Source organism: Coffea arabica, chromosome 9e, assembly GCF_036785885.1.
Source record: "Coffea arabica cultivar ET-39 chromosome 9e, Coffea Arabica ET-39 HiFi, whole genome shotgun sequence".
NCBI lineage: Eukaryota > Viridiplantae > Streptophyta > Magnoliopsida > Gentianales > Rubiaceae > Coffea > Coffea arabica.
The window spans coordinates 4,262,048-4,282,993 of record NC_092327.1 but is presented as its reverse complement, the minus strand read 5'-3'; the positions used below and the strand labels follow the sequence as shown (position 1 = coordinate 4,282,993).

The 20,946-nt window shown below is 35.4% G+C and overlaps 1 protein-coding gene across 6 annotated transcripts; it reads left to right on the top strand.

Annotated features, from left to right (window-relative positions):
* Window positions 1-20,742, top strand: LOC113710495 (tobamovirus multiplication protein 1). 6 transcript variants are annotated; one of them, XR_011821390.1, is made up of 14 exons: window positions 1-886; window positions 4,861-4,911; window positions 7,014-7,047; window positions 8,046-8,132; window positions 8,226-8,277; window positions 9,696-9,867; window positions 9,998-10,093; window positions 10,964-11,024; window positions 12,097-12,161; window positions 12,470-12,544; window positions 12,637-12,712; window positions 14,741-14,904; window positions 18,026-18,483; window positions 20,416-20,742. XR_011821390.1 is itself a non-coding variant. In XM_027233535.2 (13 exons), the coding sequence occupies exons 1-13, from the start codon at window positions 782-784 to the stop codon at window positions 20,437-20,439; spliced, it is 1,062 nt and encodes a 353-aa protein (XP_027089336.2). In that variant the 5' UTR covers window positions 1-781; the 3' UTR covers window positions 20,440-20,742. The 6 variants fall into 6 exon arrangements, 2 of the variants coding, with proteins under 2 accessions (XP_027089336.2, XP_071922060.1); XR_011821389.1 differs by having other exon boundaries at window positions 14,732-14,904; XR_011821391.1 differs by lacking the exon at window positions 9,998-10,093 and having other exon boundaries at window positions 14,732-14,904.
* Window positions 20,743-20,946: the final 204 nt, after the last annotated feature.

Here is a 20,946-nt window from a genome sequence, read left to right as displayed (position 1 = left end):
CTGAGACGAAATCCGATTGTTTTTCTTTTACTTTCCGAAAAGAGCCAAACTCCAGACAGACACTCGTATATGTCAAATAATTCTCTGTTTTAGGAAGAGGAAAAACGAGTGAAAAAGGAGAGAGAGTGATATACTCTCTTGCAGATCTGCTGCAAATTGAAATTCAAAGATACCATCAGCTAAAGAAACCCTTTCCTTGATTCCATTCCATGCCATACCATTCCATACCCCACCCCAACTTAGTTCTTAACGATATTGTATACTTATTATCAGTCTAAATTAGCCTTATTACAAAGTTTGCAAGAACCCCTTTTACCATTTTTTGGTAGTATTAGTATTTATACTGTCAGATAGCATATATATACCATACAGGTCTGCAATAGACAGAAGAGATAGCTGTTTTAGGAAGAGGAAAAACGAGTGAAAAAGGAGAGAGAGTGATATACTCTCTTGCAGATCTGCTGCAAATTGAAATTCAAAGATACCATCAGCTAAAGAAACCCTTTCCTTGATTCCATTCCATGCCATACCATTCCATACCCCACCCCAACTTAGTTCTTAACGATATTGTATACTTATTATCAGTCTAAATTAGCCTTATTACAAAGTTTGCAAGAACCCCTTTTACCATTTTTTGGTAGTATTAGTATTTATACTGTCAGATAGCATATATATACCATACAGGTCTGCAATAGACAGAAGAGATAGAAGGGTTCAGTGCATGAGAGAGAGAGAGAGATAGAGATTGGTATAGGGATTGATAGGATAGAGAGAGGGGAAAATGTTTGAATTTGTAGTGGGAAGTTGCTATCCAGATGCTTTGGTCGGAGTTTATGTGGGATTGCTTTCTGTTGATGGACTTCTTGCTGTAATTGCATTTACTCAGGTGAGGTTTCACTTCTTTCTTATCCTTTTCTTTCTTTTAGACAACGTGTAAAAGAGAAAATGTACATTGGGGTATTGATGATTAAAGTAACTGGCTTTCGTTTCTGGGTTTTGTTTAAATGGTTGAATTGTCGATTCTGCTGTACTGAGGTTCTTGGAATGGTGGGGTTTTAGTTTTCTTGTGACTTAGTTGAAACTCGGATGATTGGTGATTTCTGCACTCTTTTGTATGATTGTGTTGGATAAGGTGGCAATGTGACTGTAATCTGATGTGAGTTTCACCTTGGATTAGAAATGTGCTTCAAATTGAGGGATGGGAATGGAATTGCAGAGTCAGTTTATTTTGATATCAAATTGTCTTTCATTTGTATTGATGCAGCTCCTGAGGAAGTGTCAAGGATCTGAAATGTGTTAATGTATATGCCTAATGGGATTTTGTTCCTTCATTTCTCCGTTCCTTCAATTCCTATGTTTTCTTTTTTGTTCTTGTATGATCCTGATGATGCACAATTTGTTATTAGTGACTTTGTTTAAAACTTAAGCTAGGAGACGGGGGAGAAGCCTTAGATCACTAGCTTCATTTTTCCATTAATGCAACTAAGAGTCAGAGATGCTATGATTGGGTGTTGATGCAATTGATATCTGAAGACACTAAGTCCTTGCATTATCATTTTCTAGTTCATGCTTTACCTAAAAGCATCTTTTGATAGCTGGCAATTTACATTGATAATTGGGGTAATAGCTGGATTTGTCAGCTAATATACGCTGAGGTATAGAAGCTGCACACAACACACGTTTTACGGGCCATTTTTCATGTAACAGCAGTTTAAGCATTGAAATTGTCGTGCCCACGTGTGATTGGTGCAGTGTCTGTTGTGTGCTTGCAAGAGTGTCATTGCCAGTAGGATTGCCATGTCTGTGTTTCAGTTTAAGTCATTTTTTGGTTCAAGATAGGTATTAATATCAAAAGCCTAAGCCATTACTGCTGTAATACACTGAGAAGACAGTGAAGATAAGAAAACTGTGGAATGATTGGAATTTCAGGATGAAAGTTTATTTTGATATCAAGTTGTTTCTGATTTCCATTGATCCAGCTTTTGAGGAACTGTCAGGAGTCTGAACATTTGTGTTTATGCCACGAAAAGGAAATTTTTTTGGCTTCATTTCTGCATTCCTGGAGTTTCTTTTTCTTCTTTTCTATTCCCTTATGATCCTAATAATATATATTTGTTGTTGGTGGTAATGTGTTGAGCACTTAGAAGACTGCAGAGAAGCCTTACATCAATAGCTTCACTTTTATGTTAGTGCAATTATTAGCCTGAGAAACAACTATCGTGTCTTGATGCCGTTAATATCTTGGGATTTGAAGTTGCTTGAACTATTTTTCCTCTAGTTCATGCTTTACCCAAATGCAAGTTCTCATAGGTGGCAATTCACATTGATAATCGGCCGAAGTGCTGGATTTGTCGGCTAGTATGCATACAGGTATAGAAGCTGATGCACAAGACACGTTTCATGGCCCACACTTGTCATGTCATAGTAGTTCAAGCACTGATATTATTGGGCCCAGTACATGTGGTTGTTGCGGAGTCTGTCATTTGTACACATGAGTGTCATTGTCAGTAGGATTGCCATGTATTGGCTTCAGTTTAAGTCATCATTACTACTGTCATGCATTGAGAACACGGAGAAATTGATGTTAGGAGAACTGTGGAGCGATTGGAATTTCACAGTGAGTTTATTTTGACGTCAATTTGTTTCTGATTCCATTGGTGTTAGCTCCCAAGGAACTGTCAGGAATCTGAATAGTACCACTAATGGGATTGTTTTTCCTTCGTTTCTGCATTCCTGGAGTTTTTTTTTCTCTTCCTTTTATATTCCCTTGTAATCCTAATAATATACATTTGTTGCTGGTGGACTGCTTTAGATCAATAGCTTCATTTTTACATTAATGCAATTATTAGCCTGAGCTACTCTTATTTTGTCTTCATACCATTAATATCTTGGGATATTGAAGTTTCTTGAACCATTTTTCTCTAGTTCATGCTTTACCTATAAGCAACTTCTCCTAGCTGGCAATTTACATTGATAATTGGGGTAAGTGCTGGCTTTGCCAGCCACTGTGTATACAGGTATAGAAGCTGATGCACAAGACACATTTCATGGCCCACCTACTTGTGTCATGGTAGTTTAAGCACTGATTATTATGCCCAATACACGTGGTTGGTGTAGTGTCTGTCGTGTATGCATGAGTGTCATTTCTAGTAGGATTGTTATTTGTGGACTTCAGTTTAAGTCATGTTGCGGTTAAAGATGGGTATCACGGTCAGAACCTTAAGCCATTACTATTCTCATGCACAGAGATACAGGGAAATTGACATCAATAAAACCTTGAAAACTCTGAAACTTATGATGTCAAAAGAAAGTTCTGCTTTATAACTGCTATTTAGTTCATTTTACCGTAATACAACAACATTGTTTATTATTCAATTCTACTCTAGGAAAAGTTACGGAGCATTAACATTTTTCTACATTAGCTATTTGTTTAGACACATTTTCAATTGCCTTGGGAGTGTGACCAACTGCTATCTTGTTGGATGAAACATTTGTTAATAGTGTTTGCTGTGCAACTCATCTTGATGCTATGTTTGCACTATTATTTCTGATACTAGTCCTTTTTATGAAGCAAATACCTATAGGTTTTTTTATCCCTCTTTACCTTTTGAATCATCATTTAACCACATTCAAAGCAAATATCCATGCATTTTGATTAAGTTTCAATGTTAAAGGGCCAGCTGTCCAGTTAGGACCTTGTAGGCAATTCTTCCTCTGCCCGCTCTTTTGGAGCAACCTCACCTTTTAGAACCAAAAAGTAAAATATTATAAATTAAAAAATTTCCTTTAACTTGCCTTCCTGATTTAGGGATCATTTTAAAATCTTAATCATCTTGAGAAAATGCAGTGCAGAAGAACTTGCGATAATGTTTTGGGAATTTAAAAGTCAAGTAATTCGGGGGTTACATGCCAGAATACGAGATGTAGAAGGAATGAACCATGATGTCTACTATTATACAAGGCTCTGATATTTATATGGTCATTTGACCAATGATCAGTCTAAAGTAATCATTTCCATTTCCCAAGATACAATAACTATGCTTCTAGAATGTTTTGGGAATTTAAAAGTCAAATCATAATGGAATTGCATGCCAGAATGTGAGTTATAGAAGGAAATGGACCATGATGTCTGCTGTTATAGAAGGCTCTGACATTTATATGGTCATTTGACCAATGATCAGGCAGTGGGAATCAATTTCCATTTCCCAAGATATGATAGCTATATTTTACTTTTACACGAAAAAAATCCTAGCAAGCTTCCAAAATGTTCATTTAAATGCTATTAACTCTGTATAGTAGTTGTGTGACATGGAAGCAGCTGGATTGCTCAATTCCAATAACGTAGGGTTATCCTATTGTAGAGCAGTATGAAGTACTACAAACGTGTAAATGGCCCTTTGCCTTTTTCACATTAAGAGGAAAGAGTAAGGGCTCTACTAGCTTGTCACCAAAAAGTATAGCATCTCAAATACTCCAAATTTTGTAAAACACAATTCCTTGTAACTAGAAGGAGAACAACCAACACCCAATGCATACTTGCTTCTGGACAGTGAAGAAGCATTAAGGGATAACTTCCTCTGTATAGCACCAATTAGGACCAAGCAGGACAAGTATTTCCTTGTCAAAGATTATGAATGGTAAGAATGCTCTCTAGAGATGCTATAAGCTGAAGGAGCTTCCTCCATGTTTAGTAGTTTTATGCCTATTTTTATTGATATACTTAGTGGGTCTAGATGCAAATGAACATGATTTAAACTAGAATTATTTATTGGTTTAGTTCCTTGTTATAACTATCAACAAATATGCTTTGTCATGCCTCTGTTGTTTCCTTCATTTTTGTTTTCCCTTTTTGTGTATCAGTTATTGAGGATTCATTCAAGAGATTCAAGAATCGGCTGGACTCGTCAGAAAGTAAGCAATCAACAGTTACTTTTATACCTTCATCTACCTCTGTTTAGTGGTATCTTAACTGGATCTGGAGTATCATATCATCAGTCTTGTTCAGATTATTAGAAGTTGAAGTAACAGGCCTGATGACTCGTTGACATTTAATCAAATAATTAATTTTCCTGTCGAAGTGAAATGTTATGTTTATTTTAGGGAAAATTGCACCAATAGCCCCTCACATATGACTGATGTGAAATTTTAGTCCCTCAGAATCAAAATGAGCGATTTTAGTTCGTAACATCCGTTGATATAGCTACGAAAGCTACTAGTTTACAATCACATCCGAACCCTCACTCAAGAAGCTCTAATGTAATCATCTCCAAATTATTGAACCTAATGGCTATGCATTACTTGTTAAAAAAAAAGATTTTTTTTAACTTTGTTGATTCTTGAGGTTTACATGGCTGATTTGAGTTATTGATGCTGTGTATTTCATCTGGGTCATTTTGCAAAAAATTTCAATGAGTTTTTGCGTTGTTTTGACAAAAGAAATGAAAAGAAATCACAACTATTTTTGGCCATTTGGACCATTTTTTGTACAATTTTTGCAAAAAATAATGTTAGAATCGGAATTTATGCAAAAAACCAAGTGGGGAGTAAAAATTTGAGACAAATTGTGAACAGGGGATGGTGGTCTGCGGTGGTGCCGCTGCCGAAATGCACTATGGCAGCTCATGTGAGCGTTGTAAGAAAATGGAAGGAAGAAGATGATAGAAAAAGGAAAAAGAAAGAAAGAATAGAGAAAATGGAGTTTTATCAAAACTACGTCATTTTAACTAGTTTGGCATTTGGTGAATAATGGAGAGAAATGGTGGATTAGGAAAGAAATGGGCAATATTAATTGAGTTGTCAAATTTGTCCTTAAAAAACTAATCACGTGACTGGCTCGTGATATATTCTGACAAAAATTTGGCCGGAAAGGTAACAAGGGACCAAAAGTGAACATTTTTTAATTGTTAGAAACTAAAAGCGATCATTTTGATTCTGAGGGACCAAAATTTCACATCAGTCATATGTGAGGGACTATTGGTCTTGTTAACCCTTTATTTTACCAACTTCCAATATTTGGCCATGGACCTAAAATTTTGGTATTAATTGGCATATTTCAAGGAGCAACTTGTTATAGTGCTCTCAAGGTGATATGTTATGAGCATTTCTTCATCTGAAATGTATCACTAGTTGACTACCATCATTAGTGCTTAATGTTAAGAACTATATACAGAATGCATCTTGGTATTTCCTTAACCATCTGAGATGATCGATATCCAAAATTTTTGCAACTTAAAATTTTGTGATACTTGCCAAACTAAAAGATAACTGTTATAAGTTTCATGGCATCAAAAGATGGGTTTCATTGACTATTTTCCATAGTTGTTATGGTTGCCTTTTGTATTATGGGGTTTTATTAATAAAGCTTCTTCAGTAAAGTGCATCAAAAGTTTCCACAAAGACACATTTATAGATTTGACTCATTTGTTCGACACGGTTAAAGTACCATTTACAAGTTAGAGAATCTTCTTAAAGAAAGAATGCAAGTAAATTGCTAAATTGAAAGTGAAGCCTTTTTTTTGCAAAATTGTTATATTTTCAGAATAAAAAATTAAAAATTAAGAAACAAATAAATTGATCCTAAACAGAGTCTGCTTATAATATCATTTGTGTCAGGGGTTAATATGCATTTGTTGTACTGCATCTTGTAATGGTTGACCTGTTAGAGGAGTGTGATTTTTTAGTAAAAGAATCTTTTACATTTTCCTTCTGTGTGGTTTAATTCTTCTTGAATAGGCCCAAAATGTGCCTACTTTTATAATGGTTGTTGGCACACGTTGACTTCAAGGACCATTGCTTGCTGCTGTGGTGTTATAGTGAATTACTACTTAATTTAAAAACTTAAGCATCATAAAGAGACCATGCCTTCAATGAACTTATTAAGTCCCTTGTTGTGCACTTGTGTATTCGTTGTGTACGATGGACTTATGTGGTTCTACCTATTGTTTTCTTTGCTTGTATTGCTTTCTCCTTGAATATTTAGGCTATGGCTAAAGAAAGTCAATGTTCAATTGCAGGTTTTTCATCTAATGATTGGGTCCTCTAATGCAGGTAAGGAGCAATGGTTCTATTTAGATGCCTTTGGTTTACAGCGTACTATGTTCTTCTTTTTCATTTTTTTTTGAATATTGGCTTATTGCATTTTTTGACAAAAGTCGTATATGATTTACATTCTCGTATTGTAAATGTGTTCACTTGTTTAATACCAATTTGCTTGTGTGTCCTTGTTGCTACTTTCAGGTGTTGGCAATCTTTGAACACAAATATAAATTGCACTTAACTAATTTTGTACGCCACTTGTTATAAGAATTGCCAAAATATATAGTCTATATCCAGCAATTTTTTTTCAGGATACAAGATTTTACTCTTCTTTTTGAGAGCCTGGGAATAAGTCAGAAAACATGTACAAGCTGTTGGCTTTATGTATTTTCCCTGAATTAAGAAATAATTGGAAAATAATCTTGGCATTTGTGCTTCACAGTATTAATGGTTCCACTTTATTAAAAGTGGTTTACAGTATGAAGTTAAAAGATACTGATAACACCGACCACAACTCTAACAACTAGTCAAAATATTTTAGAGCATTTGCTCTGTAGCTTTTGCTTTTACTCTTTAATGAAAGAAGTGATGTAATGGGCATGTACTTTTAGTTTTTTCATTGTGAGGTTTCAGAAGTTGAGGTGTTCCACAAAATCATACTGAGGATAGTGGAAGCAGAGAAAAATGAGGGAAAATCATTGGTGAGGGATAGTAATTATATAGCAAGGGTTCTAGTGGTGAGAGTTTAGAATCAAGTACAATAGAAAGTTGGAGAAAATTTTTACATATTTTATAGCTTTAGTTATTTAACTAGATTGGTTGATCCATTTAGATTGTAGAATCTATTAGTATAAGGCCTTTTTTTAAAAAAAAAAACTTTTATCATATTGATGATTCTACCAAAAACAGGTTCATATAAATCTTGATATGATCTTTCTTTGCATATAATATAGTGGTTTCAATGGGTATCTTCTTTTTGAGGCTAATGTGACCTTGTTACCGACTGGCAGGTTGTTTTGTTTACATTGTATTGACTCTTGTTGCTGCTTGCAAGGATTGGGCTTGCTGGTCAGATTCATGTGGTTTCATCACTATGGGTAGGTGAATTGCCTCTTTTCTTTACCTATACTTTATGAGGTGCTCAAGATAAGATCATAGCAGCCAGCTAAACTACAAATTTTCATCTGCAGCTTGCCCTCAAATTATATTTTTGGCTGCATTTCTTCTGCTTCTTTCATTCTGGTAAGTTTTTCTTTACTTACAGGATTTTGAAGAAGTTTTCTTGTGAAGCTATCTTTAATATGTACTTCAAATTGGCAGTTCTAGCTTCCTCATACTATGAAGTTCACCTGTAGATTTTGTGAAATAAAGATAAAAATCTACCCTTAGCAGTTAGGCCTTATCATTCATCACATAGAAATTAGAAGAACTCATGATTTCTTTAGTATGTGTTCTGATCACCCAATAATTTGGGGATAAGTGTTTGCCACTCTGACTTTTGATCTGCGTGACTATCATGCTTTGTTGGTTTATGATACTTTTCTTGCATCATTATTTCATTTTGAAGGATCTGCAGTCTGGAATTGTCGTCATAGACTTTCTTATTCCCAATATTTGGATATTACAATCTATTTTGAACCTGACATAATTATATTAAGTGTTTAGTATGCCGACTAGAGAGATGCTACATAGACATGGTGCAAGTGTCAGCTGGAAGTATGTATGTGGGGTGTGATCAAATTGTTCAAGTTTTCATTTGTAGTTGAGAGGATATTAATCAGGTAGAAGCGTCCATTTGAGACATGTAAAAAAAAACAACTAGCCTGGTAAGTTAGAATTAAGGAGAACAATAATAATACCGATGTTACAATCAGGTCAAGTGGTGTTATTTGCACATAGTTTGTATTGAAATGCTTCTATGGTACAAGTTGTGAACATAGGTTTATTTTCTCCTAATTGTGAACTGGAAATATTCTAAAGATCTCATGTATTATTTAGGGCTGCAAGTTAATCAAGGTGGCTCCATCAGAGCTCCAATCAAGCTCAGGTTTTTTGTGAGCCAGCTTGGTTTTACTGTGCTTGAGCTCAAGCTCAAGTCTACTTAGCGAGTTGTCAAGTCAAGCTAGTATAGATATACTCAGTTTGTGGGCTTGTCGGGCTGTCTTGATTCTATATATGTTAACAAATTATTATTAGTAGTGAAATTACATGTACATCTCCAATAATTTTATTATTTATTAAAGCATCTTGTTTATCCATTTAAAAAAATATTACAATTGTTTTTCTTGTTTGAGCATAATTAGGCTCAAACTCTTCTCGATTAGGCTCAAACTGGAGTTTGAGCTTGAGCTTGAGTTTTACATTGGGATCTAGATAAGTACGAGTTCGAGTTTGAGCCTAGTAAAATTGGTTCAAGCTTGGCTTGATTAGGCCAAATCTTGACTCAATTCGGCTTGTTTGCAGCCCTAGTACTATTATTGATCTTGTTAATGATAAGTTGAATTACCATACTCCGTTCGTTCAACCTGCAATCATATCTCAATCTTAAATATATAGCAAAAACTTTATTACCTTTACAACTGGAAATTGGTCAGCATTCTGCTTTGATTTCATATTCGTTCTACAATAGTTATGTGTTTCTTATTCGGATGATTTGCCAGGGTTGACCTATGCCACCAGTCTAACGACGAGGATGACGAAGATGATGGATACAATCCACGGGAAGCTCTGTTGGAAAAGATGAATAAAGAAAATGCAGCTGTTCATAGTGGCAGAAAATGTTGCTCTTTTCGAGCAGTTCATGTTGGTAGCCGCCAAAAAATTGTGATTCTGGTACATCGAGCAAAAATATTCTTCTATGCATGTATTATCTATTTCCTATCATTTATCTCGTGCATTATAATTAACGCATCTTGTTGCTGTGTATTTATGCTGTTGATTCATTTGAAACACTGTTCCTCAGGTCATTGTGCTAATTTTTGTACTAATGGCTGTATCTGCTGTCCTAATATGGATTGGGAAGGGCAAAAATTCTTTAAATTCATCCGTGGTTGCTCGGGTATGGATGTGCATATGCCTTTTTCTTTACTTTTATTCTTGTTATTGGTGATTGCTTGATTTGACTAGGAACTCTAGATCTAATGATCATATGTCTGACCATGTCACCAAATCATGAAGGTGAAAGAATATCTGTTATTCTTTGTGAATCTTGGTTACATTCCAACGGTGCAGTGGAGGTTCTAGGAAATAATGCATTGCAAAGTATCCTCATATCACTACACTGCTATAAGATCATATTTTATACTCTATATAACCCTTCCAACTCCTCCTGACTCACCCCCCAAAAACTAATGGAGACGATAACAAAGCAGAATATTGTTCACCTGATGGAGGTCAAATGAATCATATGCACACCAGCCTACATTTTAGGGAGAAGTAATTTGATAGTCAGGTTATATTTTCTGTAGTTAGATGTTGTTTGCAGTGTGAGATGCATTTTTGCAGAGCTCCTTCTTTCAACTGTATTTCTTAGTGTTGTATCAACTTCCTCCTCCTTTCTATCTTTGGTGCCTTTTCATGCTGCTCATGTATGTTGATTTTTGGAAAAAGTACAACTTTTGAATATTCAAATGCAATTTTTATGTGCCTTAATAATCTTTCAACGCAATACTAGTCTGAGAAGGTTTGCACAGGAAGTGTTTGACTGTTGAAATGAAGCACTTGTTGAAAAATGGATGTAAGGTTGTAATAGCTTAGGAGTATTCCATAGGCTGGGTAAATATCATGACTGTGCCTGTCTGTATTTGTTGAGTAATTTTACAGGTGTGCTTGTGTGCAAAGCGCTTGTATATATATATATATACATATATATATCTCTCTCTCTCTCTCTAATTCCTGAGTCATGATGGTGATATTAGTTGTAATGCAGGTCTATGTAGATCTTTTCGCTGTTGCAGTTTTTTCCCTTGGAGGAGCATTGGCATGTTATGGTTGGTTGTCATTATTTAGATTAACTCTGTCTTATTTAGTCATTTCACAATATCTGAGTTGGTTTGATTGGTTTCCATTACATTTTGCTAGTGGCATGCAATGTGCTTGATTGTCAGGCATTAGAGATTTGTTATTTCATCTATTATGATTATTGTCAACGACCCAATTGTCCCTCTAAGAATGATTTTAAATATGGATTAGAGTAAACTAAGATAATTCAGTGATTATATCTCTAATAGTTTTATGTCAGGTTACACAATAAGCAGCTAATGGTTTTTGTTTCTTACATTTATTTATCTATCTATTTGTGTTTCATAAATAGTGACTGAATTACTTTATTTTTTTAGGTAGTTTACTTGAACATAAATGAGAAACTAATTACCCTGACAATTTCAAATGCAAGTGAAATTGTAAATTTCTGATACTGAAGATGGTTGGGATGTAATCTCATGTTGGCTTTAAACTCACTTCCAAGTATTTCCTCAGCCTTCATTTGGGTTGATGTCTTTTCGAGTATGCACTTGGTTTCTTTGTTCTTGTAGGCTTCCTCTATACCTGCATGTGTCAGTCTTAGATATTTGTGAGTCTGTGTGAAGAGAATTGAGCTATAGTGTACATCTGTAAACTAGATATTGCAGTTTGAGAAAGGGGTAGCTTGTGTCTATGGCTCAATCGGACTTGTTTATTTTGTTTATATAACAATAGCTAAAATTATACCTCCGCAATAGGAAATTATCATGAGTATACTCTTTTAACTCATTGTATTATAGGCTTAAAGAATCAGAGAACGGGATAGACATAAAATGATACTTATTGGCTCCATAATTGAAAAGCTTTGTGAGAGCCTAGAGAATATTTCATGCTGAACCATCTGAATTTCTGTTCCACTGCCTTGGGCTAAAATAGTTATGAAATGGCACATTTATTAGAATAATCACATATGCAAAGAAACGTGCTTATGGCTGTGCAAGTATTATCTAAAAATTTTGACCAAATATCTGTTGATTGGTAGCTTCCTTCAGCAAACGCATGTTTTCTCTTTGGTACTCATCAAATAAATTTCCTACTCAGGCCTTGTATTGTTCCTGAAAATGAGCAAAGTTAGATCTGAAAGAGTCGCTTCAGAGAAATGGAAGGTATTTGCTTCATCATCCTACAGTGCAAACTGTGTTCATAAATTAGCTGATAACCTTGCTTTTTTTCTCGTACTTTAGATGATGTCTTCTTGACCTACTATGTAATACTTGCTGTTTAGACTTGGGAGCAAAATGAACTGTCTTTTAATTCTTTCACTAGTCTATAAGCCATTAGGGCCATAAATGATGAATTGTTTTCTTTACATGTATACTTCTACTGATCTCAGAGATTTTTTTTTTTTTTTTGCTTTTGTTAATCTTTGACATTTTGATTTTAACCGTCTTAAGTAATATTCTGCTGGGTGCAGGTTGCTGGACTGGCTATTGTCTCTGTTGTATGCTTTACTTCATACGCTCTCGTTGCACTATTTACAAATATACCTGTAGGTTCTATACTGGTTTCTTGAATGATTTCTTTGGTTTCTGTTTTGATTTATTGATGTATCTCTAAGCATCAACATTGCCATTATTGCAGCTTCTTTACAACTGGAATCAAGAGACAATTAGGGGCATTTATACCTCTGTTCTTCTGGTTTTCTATTACTTTTTAGGTACTTGTAGCTTCTTTAAACTATGCTTTTATATTTTGTTTTTCCTTATTGAAAAAAGTACAGTAATTCTTTTATCTCATTTATAAGCACTTCTCAATAAATTATTTTAGGGATTAAAATTCTGATTCAAAATAGCTCGTGAAAAAACACACTAGGTATTCATATATCGACTAACATTTGCCCAAGAATACACACACACACACATTGACTAACAAGTATTGGTCTTTACTGTAGACATGTCCCTTTAGGAGAATTACTGTCCCCATGCTCTGAAGCCCTTAAAGTGCACTTGATGTCATCTAAACTAGTTAATTAGGAATAGACTCTTATGACGAATATAGATAGTCTGCATGCATGTGTTGTCATAGACATATGAGCTTTCCACACCTTAAAATATTTAACTCCTATGTATACTGTAAATTTTCGATTTTTAGTTCTAAAATATTTCATTGCTTGAAATATCAACTTGGAAAAACTACTTCCTATTTTCTGTTAGAAGTGAAGTAGCCAAGTAGAATTGGCTGAATTTTGGTGAGGAGCTCCAATGCATGATTCTGTTGGAAGAACTTGGATGCCTCTTTATGTATTTCACCTCCTCGACTTAGCTGGACTAGGCCCTGGCTTTCCAATTCAGCATGATAGTGCAACATCTGATTATTAATGTGCTTGGACAAAAGCTGGGCTAGAATCTAAATTTTCTATGTGCTCATAGTTTGGTAACACTTGACTTTTACATTAGGCTGGGATGTGAATTTGGACTAGGTTGACTTCAATTAGTATTGATATTACCTTGTGCAGTAATGTTCTCGAACTTCTGTTGTGTTTGTTGGTTAGAGAGGTAAACTACGGTGGTTGTGGGTGTGGAGCACACCAATGAATTATTTTATACGCTTCAGTTAGCAGATTATGCAATTTCTCACAAGAAGTTCAAAGAGTGATAGAACTAAGTTAGGATAATTGGGAACTCAGCAGCTTCAAAAACTAACTGATCAATGAAGTTTTGGTGGTGAATGTTGGAGAAAGACTAGTTGAATCTTTCAACTATGGGCTGTTTCCTAGTGAGTTTCATAAACCTAGTGCTCGTTGACTGAGCACAACTGGCAACTTTAGTTTGTTTATCTGCAGAAATTAAGTCAGGGTTTTTACAAATTTTCGAGTCAACAAATCTGAATGTTTGACTAATGGGCAGTTTACAGAAATATCTTACAAACACAATTTCTTTCTTATTTGTCTGATATCCTGATTTTTGTATTATCTGAAGAGTCAAGTTTCAGAAAATAATATAGGGATTCATTGACGGGAAACCGCACATATGAAAAACGAAGTTGGTGAGCTGAATTTGACATGATAACATGCAATCTAGGGCTACATTTCTAATGTGTGCCAGTGGTATCTGATGCGTATGTTTTAAATTTTATATGGTGATTCCATCAAGATAATGCAGGTTGCTTGTTGGTATCTTTCCTCATAACTCCAAGAGTTTATTCCCATTTGTTATATTAGCTGTTATTTTGGTTAGTTAATGCACTCAAAATTCTGGGGAAGCATTCATTTTTAATAGGATATTAACTTAACATCCTGATTAAAGAGTTTTTGCACGTTAATATGCAGAGTCTGCTCCTAAGTTCATGTTTAAGGCTATGAGTTTCAGTCTAATCTCTTGTTGCACACAAACTCCAATACATATATGTTGTCAAATTATCGACACATGGTACCTTTAGTTGATTTGGAAGGGAAAAAAAATTATTGAGATGACCCTTTAAGAGCATAGCTTTTCAGCTAGAGTTTCTTCTTATTACCTTATCTGGAAGAACTGCTCTTAGTTTAACGAGATGAATGAGTAGTAGTCGTCCTCCAGTTGATAATATATCTTCTTGGAAAAAAGTGAGTCGGTTGCAAATCTATTGCTGATGCCTAGCCCTAGTGAAGGAATGAGAGTAATTTGTTGCATTAATTGTGCAACTTTTTTCCCACTTATTTTTCCCGAACAAATGACTGGAGTCCAAATTGATATGTTAGTGACTGCAGGTTCATCTATACCGTCTGCATTTTTATTGTGGATGATGAGAGAGTTACCAGCTCCTCTTGTAATTAATAGAGAGCAAGAATCAAGAATAATTGCTTTCATTAGTGATAGCTCAGTAACAGTGCATCCCCAGCGCTGGACGACGACAGCCAGTTTGCAGAATCAGGTTAGCACCTCTTTATTTTCATTTGCAAATTTTTGTGATGCTATTGATGTTCTTGATGAGTAGCATTTGCATGGGGAGTATCTATCTGTCTCTATATTTGATATTTGATCCTATATGATTCGAGTTTCAATTTGCCATTTCCCTCCATTCAGTCAACAAACATGATGCAAAGTATCTCCTGAATGTATCATGTTTCAAAGACTCTGTTCTTCCAGATTAAGAAAAGAAAAAAATACATGGATAGAGAATGAGAAGATTCAGGAATTGAGGGCAAACTATCCTATCAGCCAAGTAAAGATCACAAACTATTCCTTTCCTGTTTCTTGGAGTATTTGTCTACCTAATACCAAAGATACTGCAGATGGAAAAGATGATAGCTCTACTTTATCCAAGTAGCACAACCACTAACTAAATGATCCCTATACATGTATTAAGTAAGTCCATCATGAACTGTGCACATAGGTTAAGAGCTTGCAATGCTTGCTCCTACCAGAGTCATGGAACTTCTTCAGGATAAACCCATGGTACATCTGCCAAGCTATAATTGAATGCGAATATTAAATCCTATCTGTCCTACCTTCAAAAGATTCACATTAAGAAATAATCAGTTGCCTTCTTTTGACTCCCTGCATGAAAAGATTAGATGCATTAAATTTGAAGCAGACACCTAAGTGACTGATTCCTGTGACAATTGTTAATATTCAATCCTGTGACAATTGTTAATAATGAGCAGCTAAAAGAAACTTGCACCAGACAGCAACCTAGCGAACAAGGTTGCTAACTTTCTTCCAGCAATATGGATCTACTTAACTGATCCTGGATGACTTGCCTTTTGTCACATTGGTCAAACTGTATGCACAGGATTGCTGATTGAAACTCTGATGGATGGAGTCTAAACTAATGGCAGTTTACCACTTACTCTCAACAGGTTCAGTACAAATGTTTGGGAGGGGGAAGTTTGTCTTTTCTTGGTTTCTGTCCATTCTGCTAGTAGTTTTGAGGAGTCATTTGTTCTTAGTTTGACACATTAGTAAATAGTTATCTAGTGATGAGATATAGTTATATTTTGGGTGTGGATTTGACAAGATGCAATTTTTCCTTAAATTAGCTAACATCAAGTCAGGAGAGTATCCTGCTCTGTGAACATCTTTTCTCCTCGTTTATTTCTCTGTTCATTCAGCCTTTGATTCTTATCCATTAGTTGCTTTTTGTATATCTTAGAAAGCAAGTTTGGCTAGAGACTGGATTTCATATTTGTTACTTCAGATTCCTAAGGCCAAGGAATCTGTCATACTATTCAGCCTTTTCAGATCTTTTTGTTAGTAATCTCTCTCTCTTCCTTCCTTAGCTCTGAGGCAGCCCTTTTATGATTTGACGAATATTTTGATGCTGCAAGATCTTCGATTGTTCTTAGTTTTGGGTTAACACCTTTTTTAAAAAAAAAAAAAAAAATATATATATATATATATATTGGGCTTCTTCTAAAACCTACTTTTCCAAAATTGATTATTCAAATGTGATTGTTGAGAATCTGATAAATAATAATATTTAAAGTATGTTCTTGTTTTGCATATTTTGAAAAGCTAAAAGCTACTTTCAAAAGAACCTCTGGTGCCACATCTCAATGTGCTTGTGGCTTTAAAATGAATTTTAAAAAAATTGAGAAGAAAAAATTCTCAGCTGGTTTTAGGTTGTTTATAACCAGGCCATTGCATCATGAAAAAGTTTCATTAATTGATACTTACAAATCCCTTTTCTAAACAAACCGTGGATGAATAATTGGCTGCCTTGCATGGGAAATAGATTCAGATAAAGCATATATATATATATAGTATATCTCTACCAATAAGGTTGTGGTGCTACCTAGCCCACAAAAGGACTATGCTTGGCCACCATAGGAACATGTGTCAGCTTGTCTTCCTTTTATTTATGTCTGGACAATATAAATGAGTGCCAAAGATCCTGGTGGATAACTTGCAAATGCTGCTTAGGGGATGGGTGCAAGGAAGATGGTTTCAAAGCAAACCCCTTCATGAGGAACACCAGGATTTCATGATCTGTGATGAAACTTGTTAGAGCTAGAATTGATTCAGTACATGAATAAAGTTTCAACCTGTTCTTTCTCATTAGATGCTATGGGCTTGGTTTGGAGACCAATAGCTTTGAACAGTGGCAGAGCTGGGATTTGCCATCAGTGGGACACAGCTAGACAAAGGAACTGAAATTGCACAGCATGCATGTATAGATGACACTTTTCTAAATTATGTAATAAACAAGAATTCCGCTATTCTAATCTCTATTATAACCGTTCTATGTTCTCTCAAGTTGTTAAGATAAAATGGTGTAATTGTGTTTTCACATTGTCGAAAAAGGGAGTCCAGCGTTAGCTTTCCACAACCAATAGGATAATATGAGTTGGAAAAAAAATGTTCATATAGCAAGTAACAATCATACATGCATTTACATTAGCATAATATAAAGTGACATGATAAATTTTCATTTATGAAAAGAAATTTTTTAAAAATTTAATGACTAATAAAGTAAAAGTAGTGAAATTTTGAGAATTTTTTTAGTAGAATCCCACGAATGGAGTACAATTCTTTGAGCTAATATACTTGTAAACTAAAGTCTAATCACCTTTTTTTTGTTTGTTTTATCAACAATTGCTATCATATTACTATAATATCACTTGTACATATAATTTCTTTTTTCATTTAAATCAGTGGGGTCACAAACAAAACATTTTCAAGAATCCATGTCTAAAATGGACATTTTTTTAATTGGCCACTGGGGGCACGTTCTCCCAACAGGTGTGATATGCATCTGCCCCTGGCAGTGTATGAGGTCGCGGCTCTCCATTCACTGCCAATGTGGAGGAATTCTTTTTCCTCCCTTGAACATAATGCAGGGCTGCTGCCAAGATGAATCCAAAAAACTGTAACTTTTTGTTGGATGTCAATGAACTATTAATTACTATTCTCTAGATGACAATTTGGCATTAGAAATTTTTTGATTTTCCCCATTAGCTGTAGACATTTTTCTGTAAAAACTTCATGCATCATTCCTTTTTTGAGTCTATTTTGTCCCCTTGATTTTTAGTCTCAATTATATGCCTTGTCAGCAAATATGGATTCCAGAAGGCAATTTCTTGGATGTTCTACTGAACCAATCTGGAAGTTTATCGAAGGAAACCTTAGGGCATATTGACACCCATGATGTAAGGAATATTAGATTTAGATTTGGTTGGTTTTCCTTATTGTGGTTATGGTTTTCATATCGTGGATCTTCCTGGGTTCTCTTCTGCTTTTCCATTCATGAATAAGAGATGATGAAGCCTGCAAAGGATTGGATGACCTGATTCATTTAGGACCCAACAGGTGCTCCATGTTCTTATACTTACTGTGATCTCTCTGGGCTTCACTTGCTTATGCTTGAATTCCTGCTTGATGCATAGCTTGACCAGAGTTCTCAAGGCCCGCATTTGTGAGAGGAAACTTCAAGCTGGAGAAGCAATCCAACCTAAGAAGTGTACATGGTCATTGCATCTGAAAGTGTCTCTTCACCCAAAAGATAATATAGGTCTTTTTCTGCTGCAATAAAAGTTTGAAAGGATAATATGGGTCTTTATGATCATTTGGCTGATTTGTTCTGCTTCATTATAACCTAAAGTAAAATATAAAGTAAACACCTCAGGACTTTATTTAAAATAGTTAATTTTACTCTTCTAGGAAATTTAACATTAGGCTAGAAGAACTGAAAGTGCATTTAGTAAATGGATATAGGGGCTGAAACTATGACCTGTTCATTTTTACTGCTAGCTCGGTAAATGTGTGGAAAGTAGGGTGGCCCCATTTGGTTTATGATAGTACAAGATCCGCACTTATGTGTTACACTTGTCCAGCCATGCAAGCAGACAGAATATAATAGCATGGGTATCACTCCTGCCAGAAAATGGCCTCCCACAGGAGCTGGTTGAAGGCATTTACAAGGATTCATGAGTATGAGACTATGCATGCCAATCTTTTGGTGAATTGCTTAACACCCTTTGTGCACCCCCTAAAGTGTTTTCTGCCACCGATTGCACAAATTCTTCTGAGCAAATTTTAGAAGCATCTTTCATGCATATCGATTTGGAGAGTTCCTGGTAATAGACATCATTACTGAAACATAACTTATTGATCAAGAACTGCTAGTATAGCTCTACCAGACTTAATAGTGATGGTATTCCTCCTTGTAAAATGTGATACCCATGGTTGAGCTTGTTGTACCTTGGATTGGTATCTTGTAGGAAACAAAGATCTTGTCTAAGATATTATACAGCCTTTTGATCTGTAACAAGCATTTACCACTCGGTGGCACCAAGAATCAAATTTAATATAATTGAGAGATCGTTAGCAACTTTTTTCCCCCATATCTTGGAATTTAGTTAATGTTGCTTTCTTCTAAGTAAAGCGTTTGATAGTTCTAGGCAAGTGTTTCTTCCCGTGCAAATTGTTAATAATACTTTCATGAATGCTTTTCAACTGATCTAATTAATGTTTATCTTTTATTCTTAACCAAATACAGGGGCTGTTGATTATTGAGTACATAAAACCATAGTTGTTGAACTAGCTTTCTTGAGCTTGAGGCTTATGCTTCATTTGATTTGGAAGTTGTTCAGATTTGTGAAACTTTAAGCTTGATGTACTGAGTTCTTAAATTACCTGAATTCCTGGCCCGGGGAGGGCCTTCAAGGTCCTCCCTATCTGCTAGTTCAGGGGTTCGAGCCCCTGGCCTAGCAGATTGGGGTCTGGTAGGGGATTTGGGCGAGGGGAAGATTAAAAGTTTGTATCAGATTTGGGTGATTAGTCTATCTATACTTTCAGTTGCATGTAACCTCCTTCAAATGGTAGGATTGTTCTGATTCGTCTTGTAGTTCCTAAAGTATACGTCACTGTTATCTTGTCCCTTGTTCTCCTTTTCTTCCTTTTAGTAAAGGCCATAAATGGCATTTATGAAGAGGAACTATAAGTACATCTAAGGATTCTGATGAACATTTTGTCTTTTTAATTTTCTTGAGTTCACATGTTGATGGCTTGGAAAATATCAATATTGTTAAGTAATAGGTGTTGAAAATTGACTAGATTAAATAGGTTCGCCTGTTGGGTTTTCATGAATACAGTGCAATTTCCATTACAATATTTTTATGGAAATTAGTCTCTTGAGTGTTGAAAACAATATGTACATTGTCAATTGCAAACACATTGCGGGGGACAATTAGATGGGGGAAGGGTAAGCGAAGAAAGTGGGGGAAATTAAAGCAAATTCTATTTCATTATAGTGCACACTGTAGAGTTTGTCATATGAAGTGATTTTTGTCATTTCTCTTAATGCCTGCCCCAAGGTAAAATAAGGAAAAGACAATGCATTGAAAAGTCAGTGCATCTGGCTAACCACATAGTCTTTTTGTTGAAAATTTTTATAAATTTATTAACCACATAGAGCTTACTGAATCAATTTTTGCAATTGCAGGTATCAAGAGCAAGCCCTATATGATTGCAATTACATCTAGAAAAGAAGGCGCCATCCAAGGAGTTCTACTTGCCGAGAGGAGCGGCTTATCATGCTAGTATTAGATGAAAAGGTGGCCTTAGTGACATCCCATCCTAGGCACTCGGAGTGCAGCCGTAAGACTGCCGATGCCATAGCTTTGACAACTTTAGGCTTCTGTAAATAGCAACAGAACATAGAGGGCCATCTATAGAGATAGGTTTATTGTGAATATGCAAAGGAATTGTCTTCCTGTGTAAATGCGATTTTAATTTTCTTATCAATGACCATTAAAAGTTTACGTTTAAACCTGTTTCGAGCAAATGTTATGCTGGTGTTGGGTGCATACTTTAGTTTGATTGATTGGTCGCTTTCTAGGTACCATGTTCCAGTTTTTCTAGAGATGAGAATGTCTAAATGTCTCACTCCAGCTAAGTCAAGATATTCTTTTGAGACAGGCAAATGTTTAACAGGTAATTTGTTACTACAGCTGATCGTGTTGTGGCTGGGCAG

Excerpts from the sequence above, each read along its gene's own strand:
- LOC113710495 (XM_072065959.1), top strand. The coding sequence starts at position 782 with ATGTTTGAATTTGTAGTGGGAAGTTGCTATCCAGATGCTTTGGTCGGA. Across the intron at positions 12,713-14,731 it reads GGTTTTCTATTACTTTTTAG|TGACTGCAGGTTCATCTATA; the intron begins GTACTTGTAGCT and ends TTGATATGTTAG. Across the intron at positions 14,905-20,415 it reads CAGCCAGTTTGCAGAATCAG|GTATCAAGAGCAAGCCCTAT; the intron begins GTTAGCACCTCT and ends TTGCAATTGCAG.